This window comes from Nomascus leucogenys, chromosome 7b (genome assembly GCF_006542625.1).
Source record: "Nomascus leucogenys isolate Asia chromosome 7b, Asia_NLE_v1, whole genome shotgun sequence".
Taxonomy (NCBI): domain Eukaryota; kingdom Metazoa; phylum Chordata; class Mammalia; order Primates; family Hylobatidae; genus Nomascus; species Nomascus leucogenys.
The window spans coordinates 103,699,855-103,717,947 of NC_044387.1; the positions used below are offsets into that span (position 1 = coordinate 103,699,855).

General features: G+C 42.6%; 2 protein-coding genes across 3 annotated transcripts; one reads left to right on the forward strand and one right to left on the reverse strand.

Annotated features, from left to right (window-relative positions):
• Positions 1–1,237: 1,237 nt before the first annotated feature.
• On the reverse strand, positions 1,238–11,301 carry LOC105740079 (translation initiation factor IF-2-like). The gene is made up of 4 exons (XM_030815187.1): positions 11,260–11,301; positions 10,643–11,171; positions 4,032–4,141; positions 1,238–1,563 (listed from the first exon to the last, which is right to left on the reverse strand). Exons 1-3 carry the CDS (start codon positions 11,299–11,301, stop codon positions 4,071–4,073), a joined length of 642 nt encoding a protein of 213 aa, XP_030671047.1. The 3' UTR covers positions 1,238–1,563; positions 4,032–4,070.
• Positions 11,302–11,515: 214 nt separating this feature from the next.
• ING2 (inhibitor of growth family member 2) lies at positions 11,516–17,268 on the forward strand. 2 transcript variants are annotated; one of them, XM_030816357.1, is made up of 2 exons: positions 11,516–11,835; positions 16,447–17,268. In XM_030816357.1, exons 1-2 carry the CDS (start codon positions 11,664–11,666, stop codon positions 17,115–17,117), a joined length of 843 nt encoding a protein of 280 aa, XP_030672217.1. In that variant the 5' UTR covers positions 11,516–11,663; the 3' UTR covers positions 17,118–17,268. The 2 variants fall into 2 exon arrangements, with proteins under 2 accessions (XP_030672217.1, XP_003271516.1); XM_003271468.4 differs by lacking the exon at positions 11,516–11,835 and adding an exon at positions 12,550–12,786.
• Positions 17,269–18,093: the final 825 nt, after the last annotated feature.

Here is an 18,093-nt window from a genome sequence, read left to right on the forward strand (position 1 = left end):
AGGAATTGGCATGGAGTCTCTGGGATAATAACACATGAGAACATTATCCCACAGCTGAAATCCGTAAAAAATTTTTGCATAAAACACTTAAATTTTGATTTAGTACAAATTTAGATTCCATACAAATAATTCATCAAACTTGAGTTGAGCTTGGAATATATCAGATAAAACCCAAGAAAAAAGTTTTTTTGTTTTACAGTTTTTACATACTGCTAAAGTACATATGGGGGAAAATTATGGCTATCATTTGATAATGCAGTCCTATATCTCTTCTTAAATACCTACCATCTTTCATTAGCCTTGCTTGACTTTTACCAATTTTAATCTCTCTTTAATTCTGCCATCATTGCCAATTTGCTTTTATTTATACTTACGCTCATAAGCATTTCCCTAACATGTGTCATGTCTCTATAAAGACTATAAATGTCTCATGGACAAAGACCAAAGCCTTGATTTCATTTAAACCTCGACACTGCAGATACTCACATATGTTGATTATTCTTTTTCAGTGAATCCTGTCAAGACTCAGACGGACAAATTGGGCTTTAAAAAGAATCTCTTCAGTACTAGGTATATGGTTGTTTCCTTTGGTGATCCCAGAAGGCCTCACAAGACTCAATAGCAGGTTATATATTAATATGTGGCTAGGATTAATGACAGCAAAGGATACAGAGCAAAAGCAACAGGAAAAGATACATCAGTGGAGTCCAGAGAGGTCCAACATAGGATTCTGTTGTCCTTTGCCTGCAGCTACACAGGAATTCTCTCTCTCTCTCTCTCAGCAAACTACAGACACGTGTGGAATGTCTCTGCCCACAGAATCCCACTTGAGTCTCAGGGTCTAAGGCTTTTGTGGGAGGCTGTTCATGTACGCATACTCTGCTGTGGAATTGGCTGTGGCGACCAAAACTCAGGGGCCCAATAATAAAACCAGGTGCCTATTTATCAATCTTGGGGTTTGTGCAATGCAACTTGGTGAGCCAGTATGGAATGGTCCAATGCTCCAGGTGTATACAACAAAATCATCATCACTAACATAAAGAACACTCCAAGGATTGCAATCCAGGGGTTGGCCAAGGTCAGAGATGGTTCCCCTGGAGACATGCAAGGCGTAAGCAACCAGAACTGCTACAATGACTCTTTTCCTCACAAGGCCCTGCGCATCCTTGCTTATCACCTAGTACTAATTCCTGGCTTACTAATAGGAATAATACAAAGCTAATTAAGTCTGGGCATGTGAGAAGATATTTAAACCTATTTTATTGCTAAATCATTCCCTCTAGTCTCTCTACCCTACCCAACATATTCTAGCCTCCAATTTCTATCCCGGTAGATAACATTACATTTGCATTTTGTTATTCCAGAAGGTGCATAAAGTTCTTTGTTTTTTTCTTCTCTTTTTTTTGAGATGGAGTCTCGCTCTGTCACCAGGCTGGAGGGAAATGGTGTGATCTCGGCTCACTGCAACCTCCACCTCCCGAGTTCAAGCGACTCCCCTACCTCAGCCTTTATGAACAGGCAACATGTAGGCAGCAGTAGTTTATGCTGCTTAGAAGAGGAGGCCTAAGAAAGATAGAGCTCAAAGTTGTAAAATCTACAGGGTTCATATCCTTGTATGATTTACATTTGTATCATTTCCCCCACACGCCTGCGTTACCTCCTGGATTTTCTATTTCATACAGCCTTAACAAGATCTACCTGCGGCCCAAGCCAAAACCCTAGATGATACCTCTTCTCTCCCATCCTCTAAATACAGTCACTAAACCCAGTTGATATTAGCTCCTAAAGATGCCCTGATCTATTTCCTTCTTTCCATATGACCTCATTTTCCTCTTAACTGCTCCTTTCTCTTGCTTCTCTTCCCCTCTCCCCCAGGCCATTATTCATTTCAGCAGGGTTCTCCCTCCCATTCTTTCCTAGAAAGCCAGTGCACCACACACTGAAGTATAATTTTCTGAAAAAGATGTCTTACATAATGAGGTATTATTACCACTTATCTCTATTTTCGATTGTTTCCTGTATGTTATAAATCTACTAATATCTGTTTTACTGGAAAACAAATTAATTCTATCTCAAATTGAAAAAATATGTCCTTAGGATAGAATCAATTGCTTGGAGTTCTCTGAGCCAAAGTGCAACAGAAATAATAAGAGCTGCTTCCTGTGCCTCATCCTCTCTTTGCTTTATGACATCTGGAGTCTTCTCCCAACCTTTCTCCTTTCTCAACTGCTATGTTCACATTCCTCTTCATTAAATATTTCTGCCAAATTTCATTCCTACAGAAAAGACCACAGTCAGAAAAGGATTCCTTGGCTAGTTAATATTTCATAGGTCCCTTCTGAGGGTGTAGGCAGATGTTATAGATGGTGTTAACATTTAACATCAATCTAAATTTGAATTTTAAAACATCTGATTTATAAAAGTGATAAGAATTGTTCCATCTGAACCTAAAATACTCAAGTGAGATCCTGCAAAAATTGTTAAAGCTCTTAGCAGCACATTGAGGGCTATACTGAATGAGAAAAGGGTTACCTAGAACCTCTCTTAAACTGCTAAAAATTTTTCACAAAAAATGTGTTTCTAAGCCAAAACTGCCTAGATTAATTCCTAAAGTGAGAAGTCTTCAGAAGCTTCAAATTTACCAGTTGTGGTACTTCTTCACTTTAATTTGTGTAATAATTTATGTGTTATTAGAATGCTGGTATACTAAGACCAGACATGACTAATAAGTAAAAAAAATTATCATAAAAGTGAACTAAATCCAACTATTTGGTGTATCTACTTATCTACTCTTTTCCTGGTAGATAATATTATATTTGCATTTTGTTATTCCAGAAAGTGCATAAAGTTCTTTGTTTCTTTTCTTTTTTTTCTGAGACGGAGTCTCGCTCTGTCGCCAGGCTGGAGTGCAATGGCGTGGTCTCGGCTCACTGCAACCTCTGCCTCCTGGGTTCAAGCGATTCCCCTGCCTCAGCCTTCCAAATAGCTGGGACTACAGGCATGCGCATATCATGCAATTTTTTGTATTTTTTTTAGTAGAGATGGGGTTTCACCATGTTGGCCAGGATGGTCTCGATCTCCTGACCTCGTGATCCACCCGCCTTGGCCTCTCAAAGTGCTGGGATTACAGGCATGAGCCACTGCACCCACCCAGTTTTTTGTTTCTTTTATATTTTAGATGAAGCATAAATTTTTGTTAAAATAATACATATACCAAAAAAAGAAAAACAAATGTGCAAGAGGATAAATGAAGCCTCTAGATATTGCCAGACTATTTTTCCAGAGATATTTAATCTGAATACAAAGTTAACATTGTTTAGGATATCCTAAATGTAATATCATATAAGGAAGTCACTTGGCTTTTTGAAATTATTTTTTAATCAACATGCCAATTATCAAGTCAAAGACTAGGTTAGATATGCTATTGCTCTAACCCTGTATTACAACTATCCACACACACACACACACACACACACACACAAACACACACACAATTTTTTTTTTTTTTTTTTGAGACAGAGTCTCACTCTGTCGCCCAGGCTGAAATGCAGTGGCGCGATCTCAGCTCACTGCAAGCTCTGCCTCGTGGGCTCAAGCAATTCTCCTGCCTTAGCCTCCTGAGTAGCTGGGATTATAGATGCCTGCCACTGCACCCAGCTAATTTTTGTATTTTAGTAGAGGTGAGGTTTCGTCATGTTGGCCAGGCTGGTCTCGAACTCCTGACCTCAAGTGATCTGCTTGCCTTGGCCTCCCAAAGTGCTGGGATTACAGGCGTGAGCCACCGCACCTGGCCAGCAACTATTTTTGTTATTGGAAAAAAAGTATCACAAATAGTCTCTATAAATAAAATTTGTATATCTCAGTCCCTAAATTTTAATATTCTACCATCATCAGTAAGGGCTCAAATAATCATTTCTTTCTCTGATTCTTCTATTTCCCCTTAACATATAGCTTTTTAGCTTCTAATACTTCCCATATAATTTTCCCTCGTATCTTTTATATCTTTGTTTTTAATCAATTTTAGTACTTACTTTAGCCAGATACCAGAAGAAAATATGTGTTCTGTCACTTCAGGCACTTTTTTGAAGTCTTTTCCCTGAAGATATCATTTCTGTGATGAAAAGATGTTGTACTAAAATATCTGCAATGTACAGTATAGTTAGAACAAGAAAATGAAAGTACATCTAGACTGCAGTTAATGAACACTACCTATGTTTCCTCAAGGTAACAACAGAGAAAAAGAAATAAAATAAGATAAATTATTTGTATTAAATGAATATTTTCATTTTCAAAATTTCGGTCTCATTTTATAGAACTGGCACATTTAAAATTACCCGATTTAGCAAAATAAGATTTAAATACAATTTTCCAGAAACATATGTATTGTGTAAAGTGAGATATACTGGTTTCATGTATAAAACAGTCAGAGAATGTCAATTTATGGAAATAAATAATTTTTAAATATCTGTTACCCTTACCGGGCATGGTGGCTCATGCCTATAATCCCAGCACTTTGGGAGGCCGAGGTGGGCAGATCACGAGGTCAAGAGATCGAGACCATCCTGCTCAACATGGTGAAAACCTGTCTCTACTAAAAAATGCAAGAATTATCTGGGTGTGGTGGCGTGTGCCTGTAGTCCCAGCTACTTGGGAGGCTGAGGCAGGAGTATCGCTTCAACGCAGGAGGCAGAGGTTGCAGTGAGCTGAGATCACACCACTGCACCCCAGCCTGGTGACACAGCAAGATTCGTCTCAAAAAACAAAACAAAACAAAACAATCTGTTACTCATGAAAGATAATCAATACTTACTAAATATTGGATTAAATTAACCATGCTAAGAGCAATTAATGTAACAATAGCTCTAATAAGACCTCATTAAATAATCAAGTACTTCAAATAAACAATAGATTTAGCAAAAAGCACCTAGCCGATAGCATTAGTTTCATTTTTAAAAGACTATTCTTTAGCTAGTGCTGAAGGCATAAGGCATTGATCCTTTATACACAGTTTCTAGTACTTTTGACTGGGTGGTTACTTAAAACATTATTCTTCAGGAAATTCTGATTTTCCTTCAGAGGAGATGTTGTTAAATTTGCTGCAAGACTTCACAGAAAAATATTTTATGATATCCAAGTTCTTAATTTTTTCCCATGGGCCCGCTTCTCCCTTCAATAATTGTCAGCCGAAAAAAACATAATTATTTGTTTAACTCTTAAACTTTTAGGTATATACTTATTTTATGGATTGTTATATGACACTGGGCAAGCTAAGTTATCTGGGTCCCAATACTATCACCTGTAAAAAAGCTGGTCTGTAGGTGATCTGTAATAGTGATCTCCATCCTCTTCCCCATCCTTACATAGATGATGGTTAGGATAAACTACCATCAGCAGCACTGGCTCCTCCAGCTACCCAGTTGGGCTGCCTGTTGCCTGCTCTTTCTTCCTTTGGAGAAATCGTTGATCTAAGATAACTTCAGCATTAAAAAATTACGAGTCTAGAGTGATCATGAGATTGAAAACAACTATCTGGAATCATGCAACCTTGAGATGCATTTTCTTTTTGAGACAGGGTCTCACTCTGTTGCCCAGGCTGGAGTGCAGTGGTACGATCCTAGCTCACTGCAGCCTCAAACTCCATGGGCTCAAGGGATCCTCCTGCCTCAGCCTCCCAAGTAGCTGATACTATAGGTGCACACCACTGCACCCGGCTAATTTTTTAATTTTTTGCAGAGACAGGATCTCTCTGCTACTCAAGCTGTTCTCACGTTCCTGCTCTCAAGTGATCCTCCTACCTTGGCCTCCCAAAGTCTGGGGTTATAGGTGAGCCACAAGGCCAGGCCTTTTTTTTTTTTTAAATAAAAACATCTTTTTTGTAAGGTTGTTAGTAAAAATAATTATAATAATAATAATACATATAAAGGAAGGGTGAAGGCTGTGCCACCACAACTTTCAATACATTCCCTTCCTGCCACTCACTTCCATTTGATGAAATCGATAGGAAAATTGCTGTACAACAAAGAGTAGCATCTGACAGGCACTGTGCCAACCTTTACCTCACACTTTCAAAGACCGGAAGAGTTAAGGCTTTAGTTTACACATGGTTTGGCTACTCTCAGACGCTAGGCAATTGTTGGGTTTCCTGATTACCTGCAAAAACATTTTCGGGTAGCAGTTCATTGAGAAAAAAGGATATCTACAAAGACAGAATATGTCATTTTTATGGATCTAGCTATTATGTTATTTGTATAGGTTGAATAATTTATATGTAGTATATCAACTATTAAATTTTGGACAAATTTTTAGGTTTTGCCAGCAAAACTAGACCAAAATTTCAATTTTGAACAGAATATAAATCTCTCTTCTCTAAATTAAAAACCCTTTCCTCTGCTTTTAGAAAACATAATTGCATAATTCAAACTCCTTCAATACTGTGACCTAGTTCCCCCTCTTGATGTTATAAAGGGCTCATGTAACTATGGTAACTAGCCAGGGAAAATTGAATGTTTTTCTGGTCAGCAATATGCAAAGTATACCATATGTGCTATTTTTTCTCTTTGGGATAGCTAAGGGGATATTATGTTTGCCTTTTTTCTTGGTTATGAAAATATGAGATCTTATTATACTGAATTTCCTCTTCACTACAATCCCAGTCATTCACACAGTCCCTTCGTTAAAACGTTTTAGGATCATGTTTTGCTTTTAGTAGTCATCCTAATGCTGAATAGTACTATAATCTAAAGCAGTAGGATGGACTGTATACACCAGTTAAATCTGTGCAGTCTATCACATAAACTCCACGTACAGGGGGATATTGCTCAGATTTCTAATATTCCTTCTACAGAATCTGGTATTTTCTTAACTTTGTCTTTTTTTTTTTTCTAATGAGACAAGAGTTTTGCTCGTGCTGCCCAGGCTGGAGTGCAATGGCGCCATCTTGGCTCACTGCAATCTCCGCCTCCCGGGTTCAGGCGATTCTCCTGTCTTACAGGCGCATGCCACCACGCCCGGCTAATTTTTGTATTTTTAGTAGAGATGGGGTTTCATCATTATTGGTCAGGCTGGTCTCGAACTCCTGGCCTCAGGTGATCTGCCCACCTCGTGGCAATGTGCTGGGATTACAGGCATGAGCCACCACACCTGGCCTAACTTTGTCCTTCAATCCTAGCCAAAGTGTTTTCTTAAAGCAAAAGAACTGCTAAAATGGAATTACATCTTGGAACATATTTAGATATTGACAAGAGTTATCTCCAGTTTGTAATGACTTTTATATATCTTTTTATTTCTATTTAAATTTTTTCTACAATAGTATTACTTATGTAATAAAGTAATAAAAAATGCTTTGAAACTGAGTTCAGTGGAGCTGCAAACTATTAGGTTTTTTTGTTTTTTTGTTTTTTGTTTTTTTGAGACGGAATCTCCTTCTGTCACCCAGGCTGGAGTGCAGTGGCATGATCTCAGCTCACTGCAACCTCCGCCTCCCGGGTTCATGCCATTCTCCTGCCTCAGCTTCCCCAGTAGCTGGGACTACAGGCACCCGCCACTACGCCCAGCTAATTTTTTGCATTTTTAGTAGAGATGGGGTTTCACCGTGTTAGCCAGGATGGTCTCGATCTCCTGATCTCGTGATCTGCCCGCCTCAGCCTCCCAAAGTGCTGGGATTACAGGACTATTAGGTTTTTCTTTAGTTGCTTTTTGTACTAATGAATTGATTTAAAGTTTTAGGGTTTTTCACTATAATTTAAGATGCTTCACTGGACCTTCTAGAACAAATTACACTCTAACACAGCCTCCTAGATTATTAAAGATTTATTTATCTGCATCAGGTACAATTACATTTCTTACAACACGCTATCAATTGGTGACTTTTTCATATGAGGATTTCTTCTTGAATTTCTCCATATTTAAGGGCAGTGATTTTAAACTACTTAAATATCTTCCTCAGAAAAACATTGCTCTCTGCTTCACTGAATTAAACAGGGAATAAACTGCCTCTTACTGGTTTGGAAAAGACCTCATTAACCAAATAAAATGCATGGGATTTGCTGGATACTGTTAAACCATATGTGAAAGATTTAATGAGACAATAGGAAAATTTGAATTGTGTAGTTATTAAATGATAGTAAGAAAATCTGGAGAGGCAGAATACATGGTATTATGGATATGTTTAAAAAACTGTTATCTTGGCCAGGCACGGTGGCTCACGCCTGTAATCCCAGCATTTTGGGAGGCCAAGGTAGGCGGATCACTGGTCAGGAGTTCGACACCAGCTTTAACCAACATGGTGAAACCCCATCTCTACTAAAAATACAAAAATTAGCTGGGCATGGTGGCACATGCCTGTAATCTCAGCTACTTGGGAGGCTGAAGCAGGAGAATCGCTTGAACCTGGGACGTGGAGGTTGCAAAGAGCCAAGATCGCCCCATTGCACTCCAGCCTGGGCGACAAAAGCAAGTCTCCGTCTCAAAAACAAACAAACAAAAAACAACAGTTATATTTTACCTATTCATATTAAATATTATTCATATTTAAAGTATTTACAGATAAAATGATAAAAATCCAGCAAGAGTGAGGGAGTGTGAAGGGCTATAGATTAAATAATCTTCGCCATATGTTGCTAAATGTTGAAGCTGGGTAAACGGTATGTAAGGATTTATTGTAGTATTACTTTTGCCTTTGTCTGAAAATTTCCATAAAAGTTTAAAAATATTAAAAAGTAGAAAAAAGAAAAGGATTTCATTTATTTGGTCTGACTCACAGAAGCTGAATTTTCTCAGCAGGCATCTTTAGGAATCTTTTTCACAATTACTTGCCAGTTTGTTTTCAACCAGTTTGAAGTTGTTGCTCTCCCCAAGAGACAGGTATGGAGGCATACACATTTCCTGCCAGGGACCTCTTAAAGTCACTGACTTAGAAATGCAAGGTAATCCCAGACTAATTTGGGGAGATCAGTTACTTATCTTTTTTTAGGTTGCTTTATGGTAGATAATACACTGTATTATTATTAGAGCAAATAAAATGCCCTTTTGCTTTATTCACAGGATTAAACACCATAAATTAATTTCTAGTTGCTGAGAACGGGAGATTTTAAATTTTGCATTTAGAAGACAAGAAATTCAATCTGAAGAGGCCCCATATTTCCAGTTAAGTGACCACTCAGAAGGGAAGGACAGCGCTCAATAACCGAGGTCAAGAGTTGAGTTTAGGGTTTGTGGCGATTTTTTTTTTCGGGGTGGCAAGAATAAGTCTTAGATTAACCTTTTAAAATAAATATAGCAAGAAACGCATGTCTAAAATAATTCATACATATACATATATTATCATATTACAGTGTTTTATAGTTTTAGATCAGTACCAGCTAAAATATTCTTTGGATTTTTTTTTTTGTTTTTCCAGCCTGTTCAACAGAATTATAAAAGGTGAAAATAATGCTATCAATGTCTCCTATCCCATGCTCATCCCTCCTCTCATCTTGCTCTGTTTCTGGAGTACTCTAGGTATTCTGCATCTTTGCCTTTTTCCCCTTCTAGTTTCTAAACACATTTCTTATCTACTTGCAGATCACTTATCAGACTGAATAAAATCCACAGGTACATTCGGTGTCTGACCTGTAACAAGGCACCCCACATTATTTTGGGCCTTTGATAAAGACCAGTTTATTCAAACTTGTGAGAAAACAAAAATAGCAAGGTTCAAGTAAAAACCAGTAAAATTCAGTTCTTCGCAGTGGCGGTTTTTTGACGAGACTCGGCCGAAAGATTTCAAGAACAGTAAAATCCCCGAATGTTCTCAGAAATACTATCCACTGTACTGTCTGGGTTGACTTAATACTGGCCCAAACCTCCGTGTCCTAGGATAATAACCCAAGACAATTTCCCAGTCCTTTGAAATAGTTGACGTCCCAAGACGTCAAATTGCCTGGAGTGCTTTATTTTGGTTTGAAATTTAAAATTTCCTCTAGATAAAGATCTAGATTTCTCTTTGCAAGTCAAAGGCTAGTTACTACTAACAGCTGTTTCAAAAGTGCTCTAAATAGGTCACCATTCAGGTGTACCAACGCTGCAAACTGGATCTAAGAAGATCCAAATTTGTCACCACTCACTCACATTTTCTTTTTAACTCAAAGGTAGTACTCGCAATTGGGCTTGTTTACATAGGCATCCATTAAAATTCTCCATGCATTCATTCTACTTGCACCCATTTCTTTCAAAAATGTCCATCTGTAATTAAAATCAGCTCCTCCGCTTGGCATCTCGTTTACACTACACCGAAATTAAACCCCACTAGATCACGTAGATTATAGGGCCGAGGGCCTGCCCGCTGACTAGGTTTTTACTCGCGTCTCCTCCATGCCCCAGGTCCCCTCCGATTGTAGTCCTGGGGCAGGACTGAGCAAAAAGTCCCGTAAAGCTGGCGTGTGCCCTACTCTGCCAGGAAGCCTCGCCGACGTCCTGTGCTTAAATGTTCTGACACTCCCCAAAACAGTTGTTTTTAAAGGCTGTCTGTGGGACCAATGCGTTGGCAGGCAGATGCCGTCCCGCATCCCCTCCCCCTAAATGACACAGAAGATTCCAGCGCAGGGCAAGGGCCACGAAACCCGCAGCGCACACGACGCCGGGGGCCGGAGGGAGCACCGCCTACCTCCCCGATCAAGCCCCGCGGTGGCGGGCGAGCCTGAGGGCCCGGCAGGAGGCGGGCGGCAGCCCCAGGCGAGCTCGGAGGCGGCGGGAACGCAGCCGCCGCGCATGCCGGGAGCCGCCCGCCGCCCGCCGCCCGCCGGGGCGCGCAGTCCTGCAGGCCTCGCTCCAGGTCGTCCCAAAAGGAACCGCCTGCTGCTCCTTTGCAGGCTCGCGAGGAGCCGCACTCGGACCGCCTGATGGGGAAAAAGCCGGTGTGGCCGGGCGGAGCGAGCCGAGAGGAGCTGCCCCTCCCCGCGGGGAGGACGGCAGGAAGGACCGAGCCGCCTCCCCTCCCGGATCCCATTCAGATGCGGGGCGCAGAGACTGGCTCCCCGGGCTTCCCCTTTAAGGGGGGCGGGGCGCGGCCTGCCGTTTGGCCGCCCCCCACGCCCTCCCCCACTAGCCCGGAGCCGGCAGACCAATCGCCCGGGCGGCGGAGCGAAGGCGGGAGAATGCGAACCCTCCGGTAGGCGGTAGGGGCGGGCCCAGGCCTTATTCGGAGCGAGCACTGCGCAGGCGCAGAGGCGGCCGCGGGCGGAGGGGCGGGGGCAGGCCAGCCGGAGGCTTTCCGTCAGGCACGGAGGGTGACTGGGGACAGGCGGGCGGCGACGGGCTTGTCATGGGGATCCGGGCTGCGAGACGGCACTCGTAGCATCTGGGGACTCCGACGGGGACAGGAAGTGTCAGCGCCTGGGACCCCGGCGCCGGCCCCACCGAGGGGATCCCCTCTGCTCCGGTCCTGGAGCGGGAGGGGAGAAAGGAGGGAGCCCCGGTTTCGCCCCGCCCCTGGGCTGGTGCTGCGGGGGCGGGGAGTGAGGGCTGCTCTAGGGGGAGTGGAGATCGGGGAGCGCGGCCGTGCCCTCTCGAGCGGCTGCGGGGTTCCCGCGGCGCCGGGCTGCTGAGCTGAGGGCCCGCGGCGGCCGCGGCCGGTGCACGTGCAGCTGCTGGATGCGGAGGCGGCGGCGACGGCGCGGATCGGCAGGATGTTAGGGCAGCAGCAGCAGCAACTGTACTCGTCGGCCGCGCTCCTGACCGGGGAGCGGAGCCGGCTGCTCACCTGCTACGTGCAGGACTACCTTGAGTGCGTAGAGTCGCTGCCCCACGACATGCAGAGGAACGTGTCTGTGCTTCGAGAGCTGGACAACAAATATCAAGGTAGGGACCGCGGGGCTGCCGGCCTCGGGAGCCGGTGGCGGGGAGCCTGTCCGGGGGAGTGCCACCTTCCCTTTCTCCCGTGACAGTCTCCCCGAGCGCACCGAGGGTCTGCCGAGCGGGACGGGGAGGACTGGAGACCGGGTTCGCGGCCCTCCCTTGCCCCGCGGTGGGCGAGTACTTCTCTGGGGTCCCCGGAGTGGGGGTGGGGGCCGCTCGTCAGCCCCCGCTGCAGACCCAGCGGCTGCAGCTGCCGCTGAGGGGAATCAGCCATTTTAAGCAGCTAGCATTTGTTCAGGCGCTCGCCCGCCCCGTGCCGCAGACCCTGCCGCCCCGGCCCGGGACTGCAGCCGGGCAAGGGCCGGAGGGAGTGAGCGGCCGGGCTCCCGCTGGTCTGCGGGGCGCGCTTCCCCACCTCACTCGCCCCCACCCCGGAGTGCGGGTGCTTTGGAACGTGCTGGGGGAGGGGGCGAGAGGCCGCGGAGGCGGACTGAGGGGGCCTTCCTCCGCGCTCCTGCCCCGGCCCGGAGGAGAGCAGTCCGTTCCGCTCTCTCGCCCCGGGAAAGTTCGCGGCCGCCCCGCGTCGCAGCCTTAGCCCAGCTCTTTCGGCAAAATGGTTAAGAGGGGAGGGGTCCCCCGCAGGAGAGGAAGAGAGGGGCGTGTGTGGCGGGGAGGGCCCCCGCGCTGGGGGTGGGGCCTGCGGGCGTGACGTGGGGCGTGGGAGGGGCGCGGCGCGCGTTCCCGCGGGCCTGGAAAATGGCTGGTCGCGAGAGGGGCGGCGGCGAGCCGGATGCTGGGGAGAGAGTCGGGGCTGTGCGGGGGCGTTGGTTCGGCCCCAGCGGAATCCGAGTTGGGCTTTGCAGCATGTTTTGCGGTGATGTTTCCAGTCTCTTTCCCAACCAATGGATCAGGACGGCGATCAGCACCTCGGACCGTCGCGGATCCTGGCTCCGCGTAGGTTCCGGGACATGTGTCACTTCCGGGCTTCAGGAGGAAGTGGGTTGGTTGACTGGGCAACCGCCTGGCGTCCCCGAGCCCCTCCTTCTCCGACTTTAAGTGTTGAGGCGAAACCACCGTTTGCGGGCCGACCCGTGAAGCCGGGACAGAATCGACCTTCCTTACAGTGTTATCACCTTCTATCGGTGGTGCTACTAGGAGGGCAGTTTAAAAGGGGAAATGTGTTGCGCTTAATAACCTTGAATCGAGGAACAGACCTTGAACATAGTATGGAAACAGCCATACGGACTTTAAAGATAATTTCCTCGACCCATTCTCTGTTTTTGTAGACACGCCAGTAATCCTATAGTTTAAAAGTCTGTAAGGAATCCACTTCTTGGGTGACATAAGAGTCTCTGATTTTTTTGTTTATAAATTTGTTTCTGTTTTCTGAATCCATAGGATTCATAGGACTGATCCGTGTTTGGGGAGGTGGGGGAGGGAATTAAAACTGATGCGCTGGGTCCAGACCATTATATAAATATTTCTTTTACAGATTACAGGGGTTTAAGTAACTCGTCCAGTTAATTAGATGTAGGATATTTGGCTCCAGAGCCTGCTACTTTAGATGCATATCCTTGTTTTCAAACAATTTAAATTTTAATTAAAACTGTCCAAGGGGATTTCTTCAGATATGGAGAACAAACATGAATGGTAACCTAAAAATGATATGTGCTTAATAATTGTATATGGAACCTTTCTAGTTTTTCAGATAACACCAAAGTTTGTAAAGCTTGCAGTTTGTATTGTTGTTGTTGTTTTAGACAGAGTCTTGCTCTGTCCCCTAGGCTGGAGTGCAGTGGCTCTATCTTGGCTCACTGCAACCTCTGCCTCCCGGGTTGAAGCGATTCTCCTGCCTCAGCCTCCCGAGTAGCTGGGATTACAGGCACCTGCCATCACGCCCGGCTAAGTTTTGTATTTTTAGTAGAGACGGAGTTTCACCATGTTGGCCAGGATGGTCTTGAACTCCTGACCTCAGGTGATCTGCCCGCCTCCGCCTCCGAAAGTGCTGGGATTACAGGCGTGAGCCACCGGGCCCAGCAAGCTTGCAGGTTTTTACATTTCTTTGAAGGCACAATTTGAAGTTGGTGAGGGATACTATAATTTGTTGACAGGGAAATCTGCTTTGGGATCATCTATAATTGTCAGGTATTAATAGCTCTGGTGACATTAGTAATATAGTAGGCCTTACAAGATTGAGAGATTATAAAAATTCTTAGCTCTATGAAGTTTGTGATTAGTGATTAAAAACTCACCAGTTTTCACTCTGCACGTGGTTACTGAGCTCAACTTTCACAGTTTTATGTTTATGTATATTTTGGGTTCAGATTTCATGTTTTTTATATCTTCACTAGTGCTTAAGTATTTTCTGGTTTTGGATCTAATATTTCTAGCAATTTTTAGTGATATAAATTATATAGACAGTCAAATTTCTCTCTCACCTACTTGAGACACTTTCAGAACTGCTGAAAAACTTATAAAATGAGAAATAAAGAAGAAAACAATTTAACAATTGGAAGTACTTATGGGATAGGGTTATTAGAGAACCTTTATTTTTATTCTAGTGTTCTCACTCATAATTTCTTAGATAAATAACAACCTTCAAACTAAACTTTGATACTTAATTTCAAGTGCCTTTCATATAGTTTATAGAAAGTGCTTAACTGCGAGGTCAGACATACAGATCTGGCACAGTTCAAAGTCTGGGGTTCTTATCTCTGGAGTTGCAGTTTTTTTCACAAGCAGAAGTGATGGCTTCCTCATGGGGTTGCTATGGGGATTCACTGAGAAAATCTTTACCACATAGAAGGGGCTGAGTAAATGTTAATTTCTTGTCTTCTTTCACTATATAATAAGGTATCTTAATTTTTTTATCTCATCTATCAATGTGCTGGTATGATATATACTGTACTTAGCCTCTAACACTTGATTATTAGGTACAAAATATTTGAAAAGAGGTTTGCCTCTTTTTTTTTTTTTAATCCTTAATTTTTTATGTGTCTGAGGGAACCAGTTTCCTTATTTTTCCTGTAGGGAAATTAGGTTCTTAAGAAATCTGCTTAGATGCCAAGCTAAGCAAACGGAATAGACATGAACTTTGTTCAAAAATATGCTATGCAGGTATAAGTACTCTTAACTGTGCGGTGGCACTTTGTTAAATATTCCAAGTTAGGCAGTTGTACATCAAGTATGAGTACCTGCGATTTCCAGGGAGAAGCTAATTAATGAGTTCTGTTGAATATTTGCTGTTGTGTGCCTTACTTGCAGACAGCCCCAATGTATATATCTGCTTGTCTAACATTTCTGTTTTTAATAATTATAATATTGGAATATAAAACTAGTATGCCATGTGGTATGAAAAATACCATGTGGACAGAACTCTTTGAGATAGCATTACATCTTGTAAGAATAAGAAATAAAACAGATTTGAACAAAACTAATCTTAAGTAAATTTTTGGTGACATCTGAAATTATATTTTCAGATTTTTGGATACCTTCTAGTGACTCAGCTATTTTTATTTGATTTAAGTAAATGTATTCCACGTGCCATACAACTAAATCAGCAGTTCAGAAAGCTTAGAACTACTGATTTATCTACAAAGGCAGAATGATCGAGTGCTGACTTTATTGTAATTTTGTTAGTGGTTTGGTCAGTTGATGCCAGAACCAGAACCTACTCTGGAAATAGTTTTACTCTGGAAATAGTTTCATTTTCAGAATTTCCCATGTGAGGCTAAAGTAGAGCCATTAAAAGTGAGATGATGGGAAGCTAAGAGTTGCTTATGCCTTCTTTGTTAAGAATGTATGATGTGAAAGTGAAGCTGTGGTATCTCCGGAGTCATGTCACAAGTCATGGATTGGACTGTAAATCCTGTAAACACAGTTGGGCAGTAATCTGTAGCCTAGTCCTATAACCTTTTCAAGTTTTAGAGCTGGACCCCAGCCTGCAAATTTTATATATAGGGTTGTTTTGAAGGTGTTACAGCACTTAGTAGACTAAAGTGGCATTCAGTGTTCCTGCCCATGAGAAATACTTTTGATCATTAATTAGCCAAACATCTCTTACCCTTTTTTTTTTTTTTTTTTTTTGAGACGGAGTTTTGCTCTGTCGCCCAGGCCGGGGTGCAGTGGTGCGATCTCGGCTCACTGCAACCTCCGCCTTCTGGGTTCAAGCAGTTCTCTGCCTCAGCCTCCCAAGTAGCTGAAATGATGAGGGGCGCCTGCCACCATGCCCAGCTAATTTTTGCATTTTTATTAGAGACAGGGTTTCAACATCTTGGCCAGGTTGGTCTTGAACTCCTGACCTCAGGTGATCCACCTGCCTCGGCCTCCCAAAATGCTGGGATTACAGGCGTGAGCCACCGCACCCAGCCTCTTTTTAATATAGATTAATGAATATTAGTTTTGTGTCCTTTCTTTTCATTACTTTATTTCTAACTATACTTTCATATTAGATAATGTGGTCTTTGTATGAAATAGTTTTTAATGTATATGTACCAAAGAGGAGTATGGTTTTATGGTTTGAGTTCTAACTTCAATTCTATAAAAAATAACTAACTTGGAAATGTTGTGTCTGCTAACACATGATAACGTTCTCATTTTCTTTTCCTTTTTTAGAAACGTTAAAGGAAATTGATGATGTCTATGAAAAATATAAGAAAGAAGATGATTTAAACCAGAAGAAACGTCTACAGCAGCTTCTCCAGAGAGCACTAATTAATAGTCAAGAATTGGGAGATGAAAAAATACAGATTGTTACACAAATGCTCGAATTGGTGGAAAATCGGGCAAGACAAATGGAGTTACATTCACAGTGTTTCCAAGATCCTGCTGAAAGTGAACGAGCCCCAGATAAAGCAAAGATGGATTCCAGCCAACCAGAAAGATCTTCAAGAAGACCCCGCAGACAGCGGACCAGTGAAAGCCGTGATTTATGTCACATGGCAAATGGGATTGAAGACTGTGATGATCAGCCACCTAAAGAAAAGAAATCCAAGTCAGCAAAGAAAAAGAAACGCTCCAAGGCCAAGCAGGAAAGGGAAGCTTCACCTGTTGAGTTTGCAATAGATCCTAATGAACCTACATACTGTTTATGCAACCAAGTGTCTTACGGGGAGATGATAGGATGTGACAATGAACAGTGTCCAATTGAATGGTTTCACTTTTCATGTGTTTCACTTACCTATAAACCAAAGGGGAAATGGTATTGCCCAAAGTGCAGGGGAGATAATGAGAAAACAATGGACAAAAGTACTGAAAAGACAAAAAAGGATAGAAGATCGAGGTAGTAAAGGCCATCCACATTTTAAAGGGTTATTTGTCTTTTATATAATTCGTTTACTTTCAGAAAATGTTTTAGGGTAAATGCATAAGACTATGCAATAATTTTTAATCATTAGTATTAATGGTGTATTAAAAGTTGTTGTACTTTGTCTGTGACCTTAATTTTCTGCACTGAATTACCAAATATTTCCAACCAGGTAGTCTTCAGATCACCTGATGAAAGGAGCAGGGAACAGGAAGAGGGTGGTGTAAACATTATAAAAATTTCACAAACCATGCCTATTTCATTTTCACTTAAAACTGCAATGCTATTTTTTGGGTAAACACAAAACTTTCACTAGCATTTTAGTTATACATGCTTAAAAAAATGTTAGATATAGTGGGATTTCTCTTAAGCATCAAATGATCTTGGGTACTTTAAAATACAGACACTATGCCATTTGAGCTTCTTTTTCCCTAGCCCTATTTATACATTGGCTTGTTCATCTCTAGTCTTCCAGGAGTTTAAGGAACTGGAGATAAGAGTAATTTGGGATTCCATGTGGAATAATGTGCTCTTATGAGAGTACGTGCTGCTGTCTTTTGCTTAGTAGCAGTTTGATCCACTGTCAGTAGCCCATTTGTCAATGCCTTGCTGCTGCTTCGTAGATGTACTTGATCTAGTGCTTAATAAGGGAGTTGTTTTGTGTTTTGTTTTAATTGGGACAGGTTAGAGTAGTTAGGATACTAAAAATATACATTGGCTTACATTGGCAAACTTTGGGTTATGTAGTATCACGGCTCAAGGTTGAACAATTTAAAAATTCATCTTAATTAATAGTATTTTCCATGTGACCCGCTGCCAGGATGCCTAGCCACAGGCCTATCAGTGGAAAAGGGCATATAGTAGTCTTTACATATTGCCTTTATGTCAGAGAGTTGTTTTAAATGGTTTTGCTAGTTGTTATTGTTCATTTCTGCCCCAATCAGTGATTATTTTAA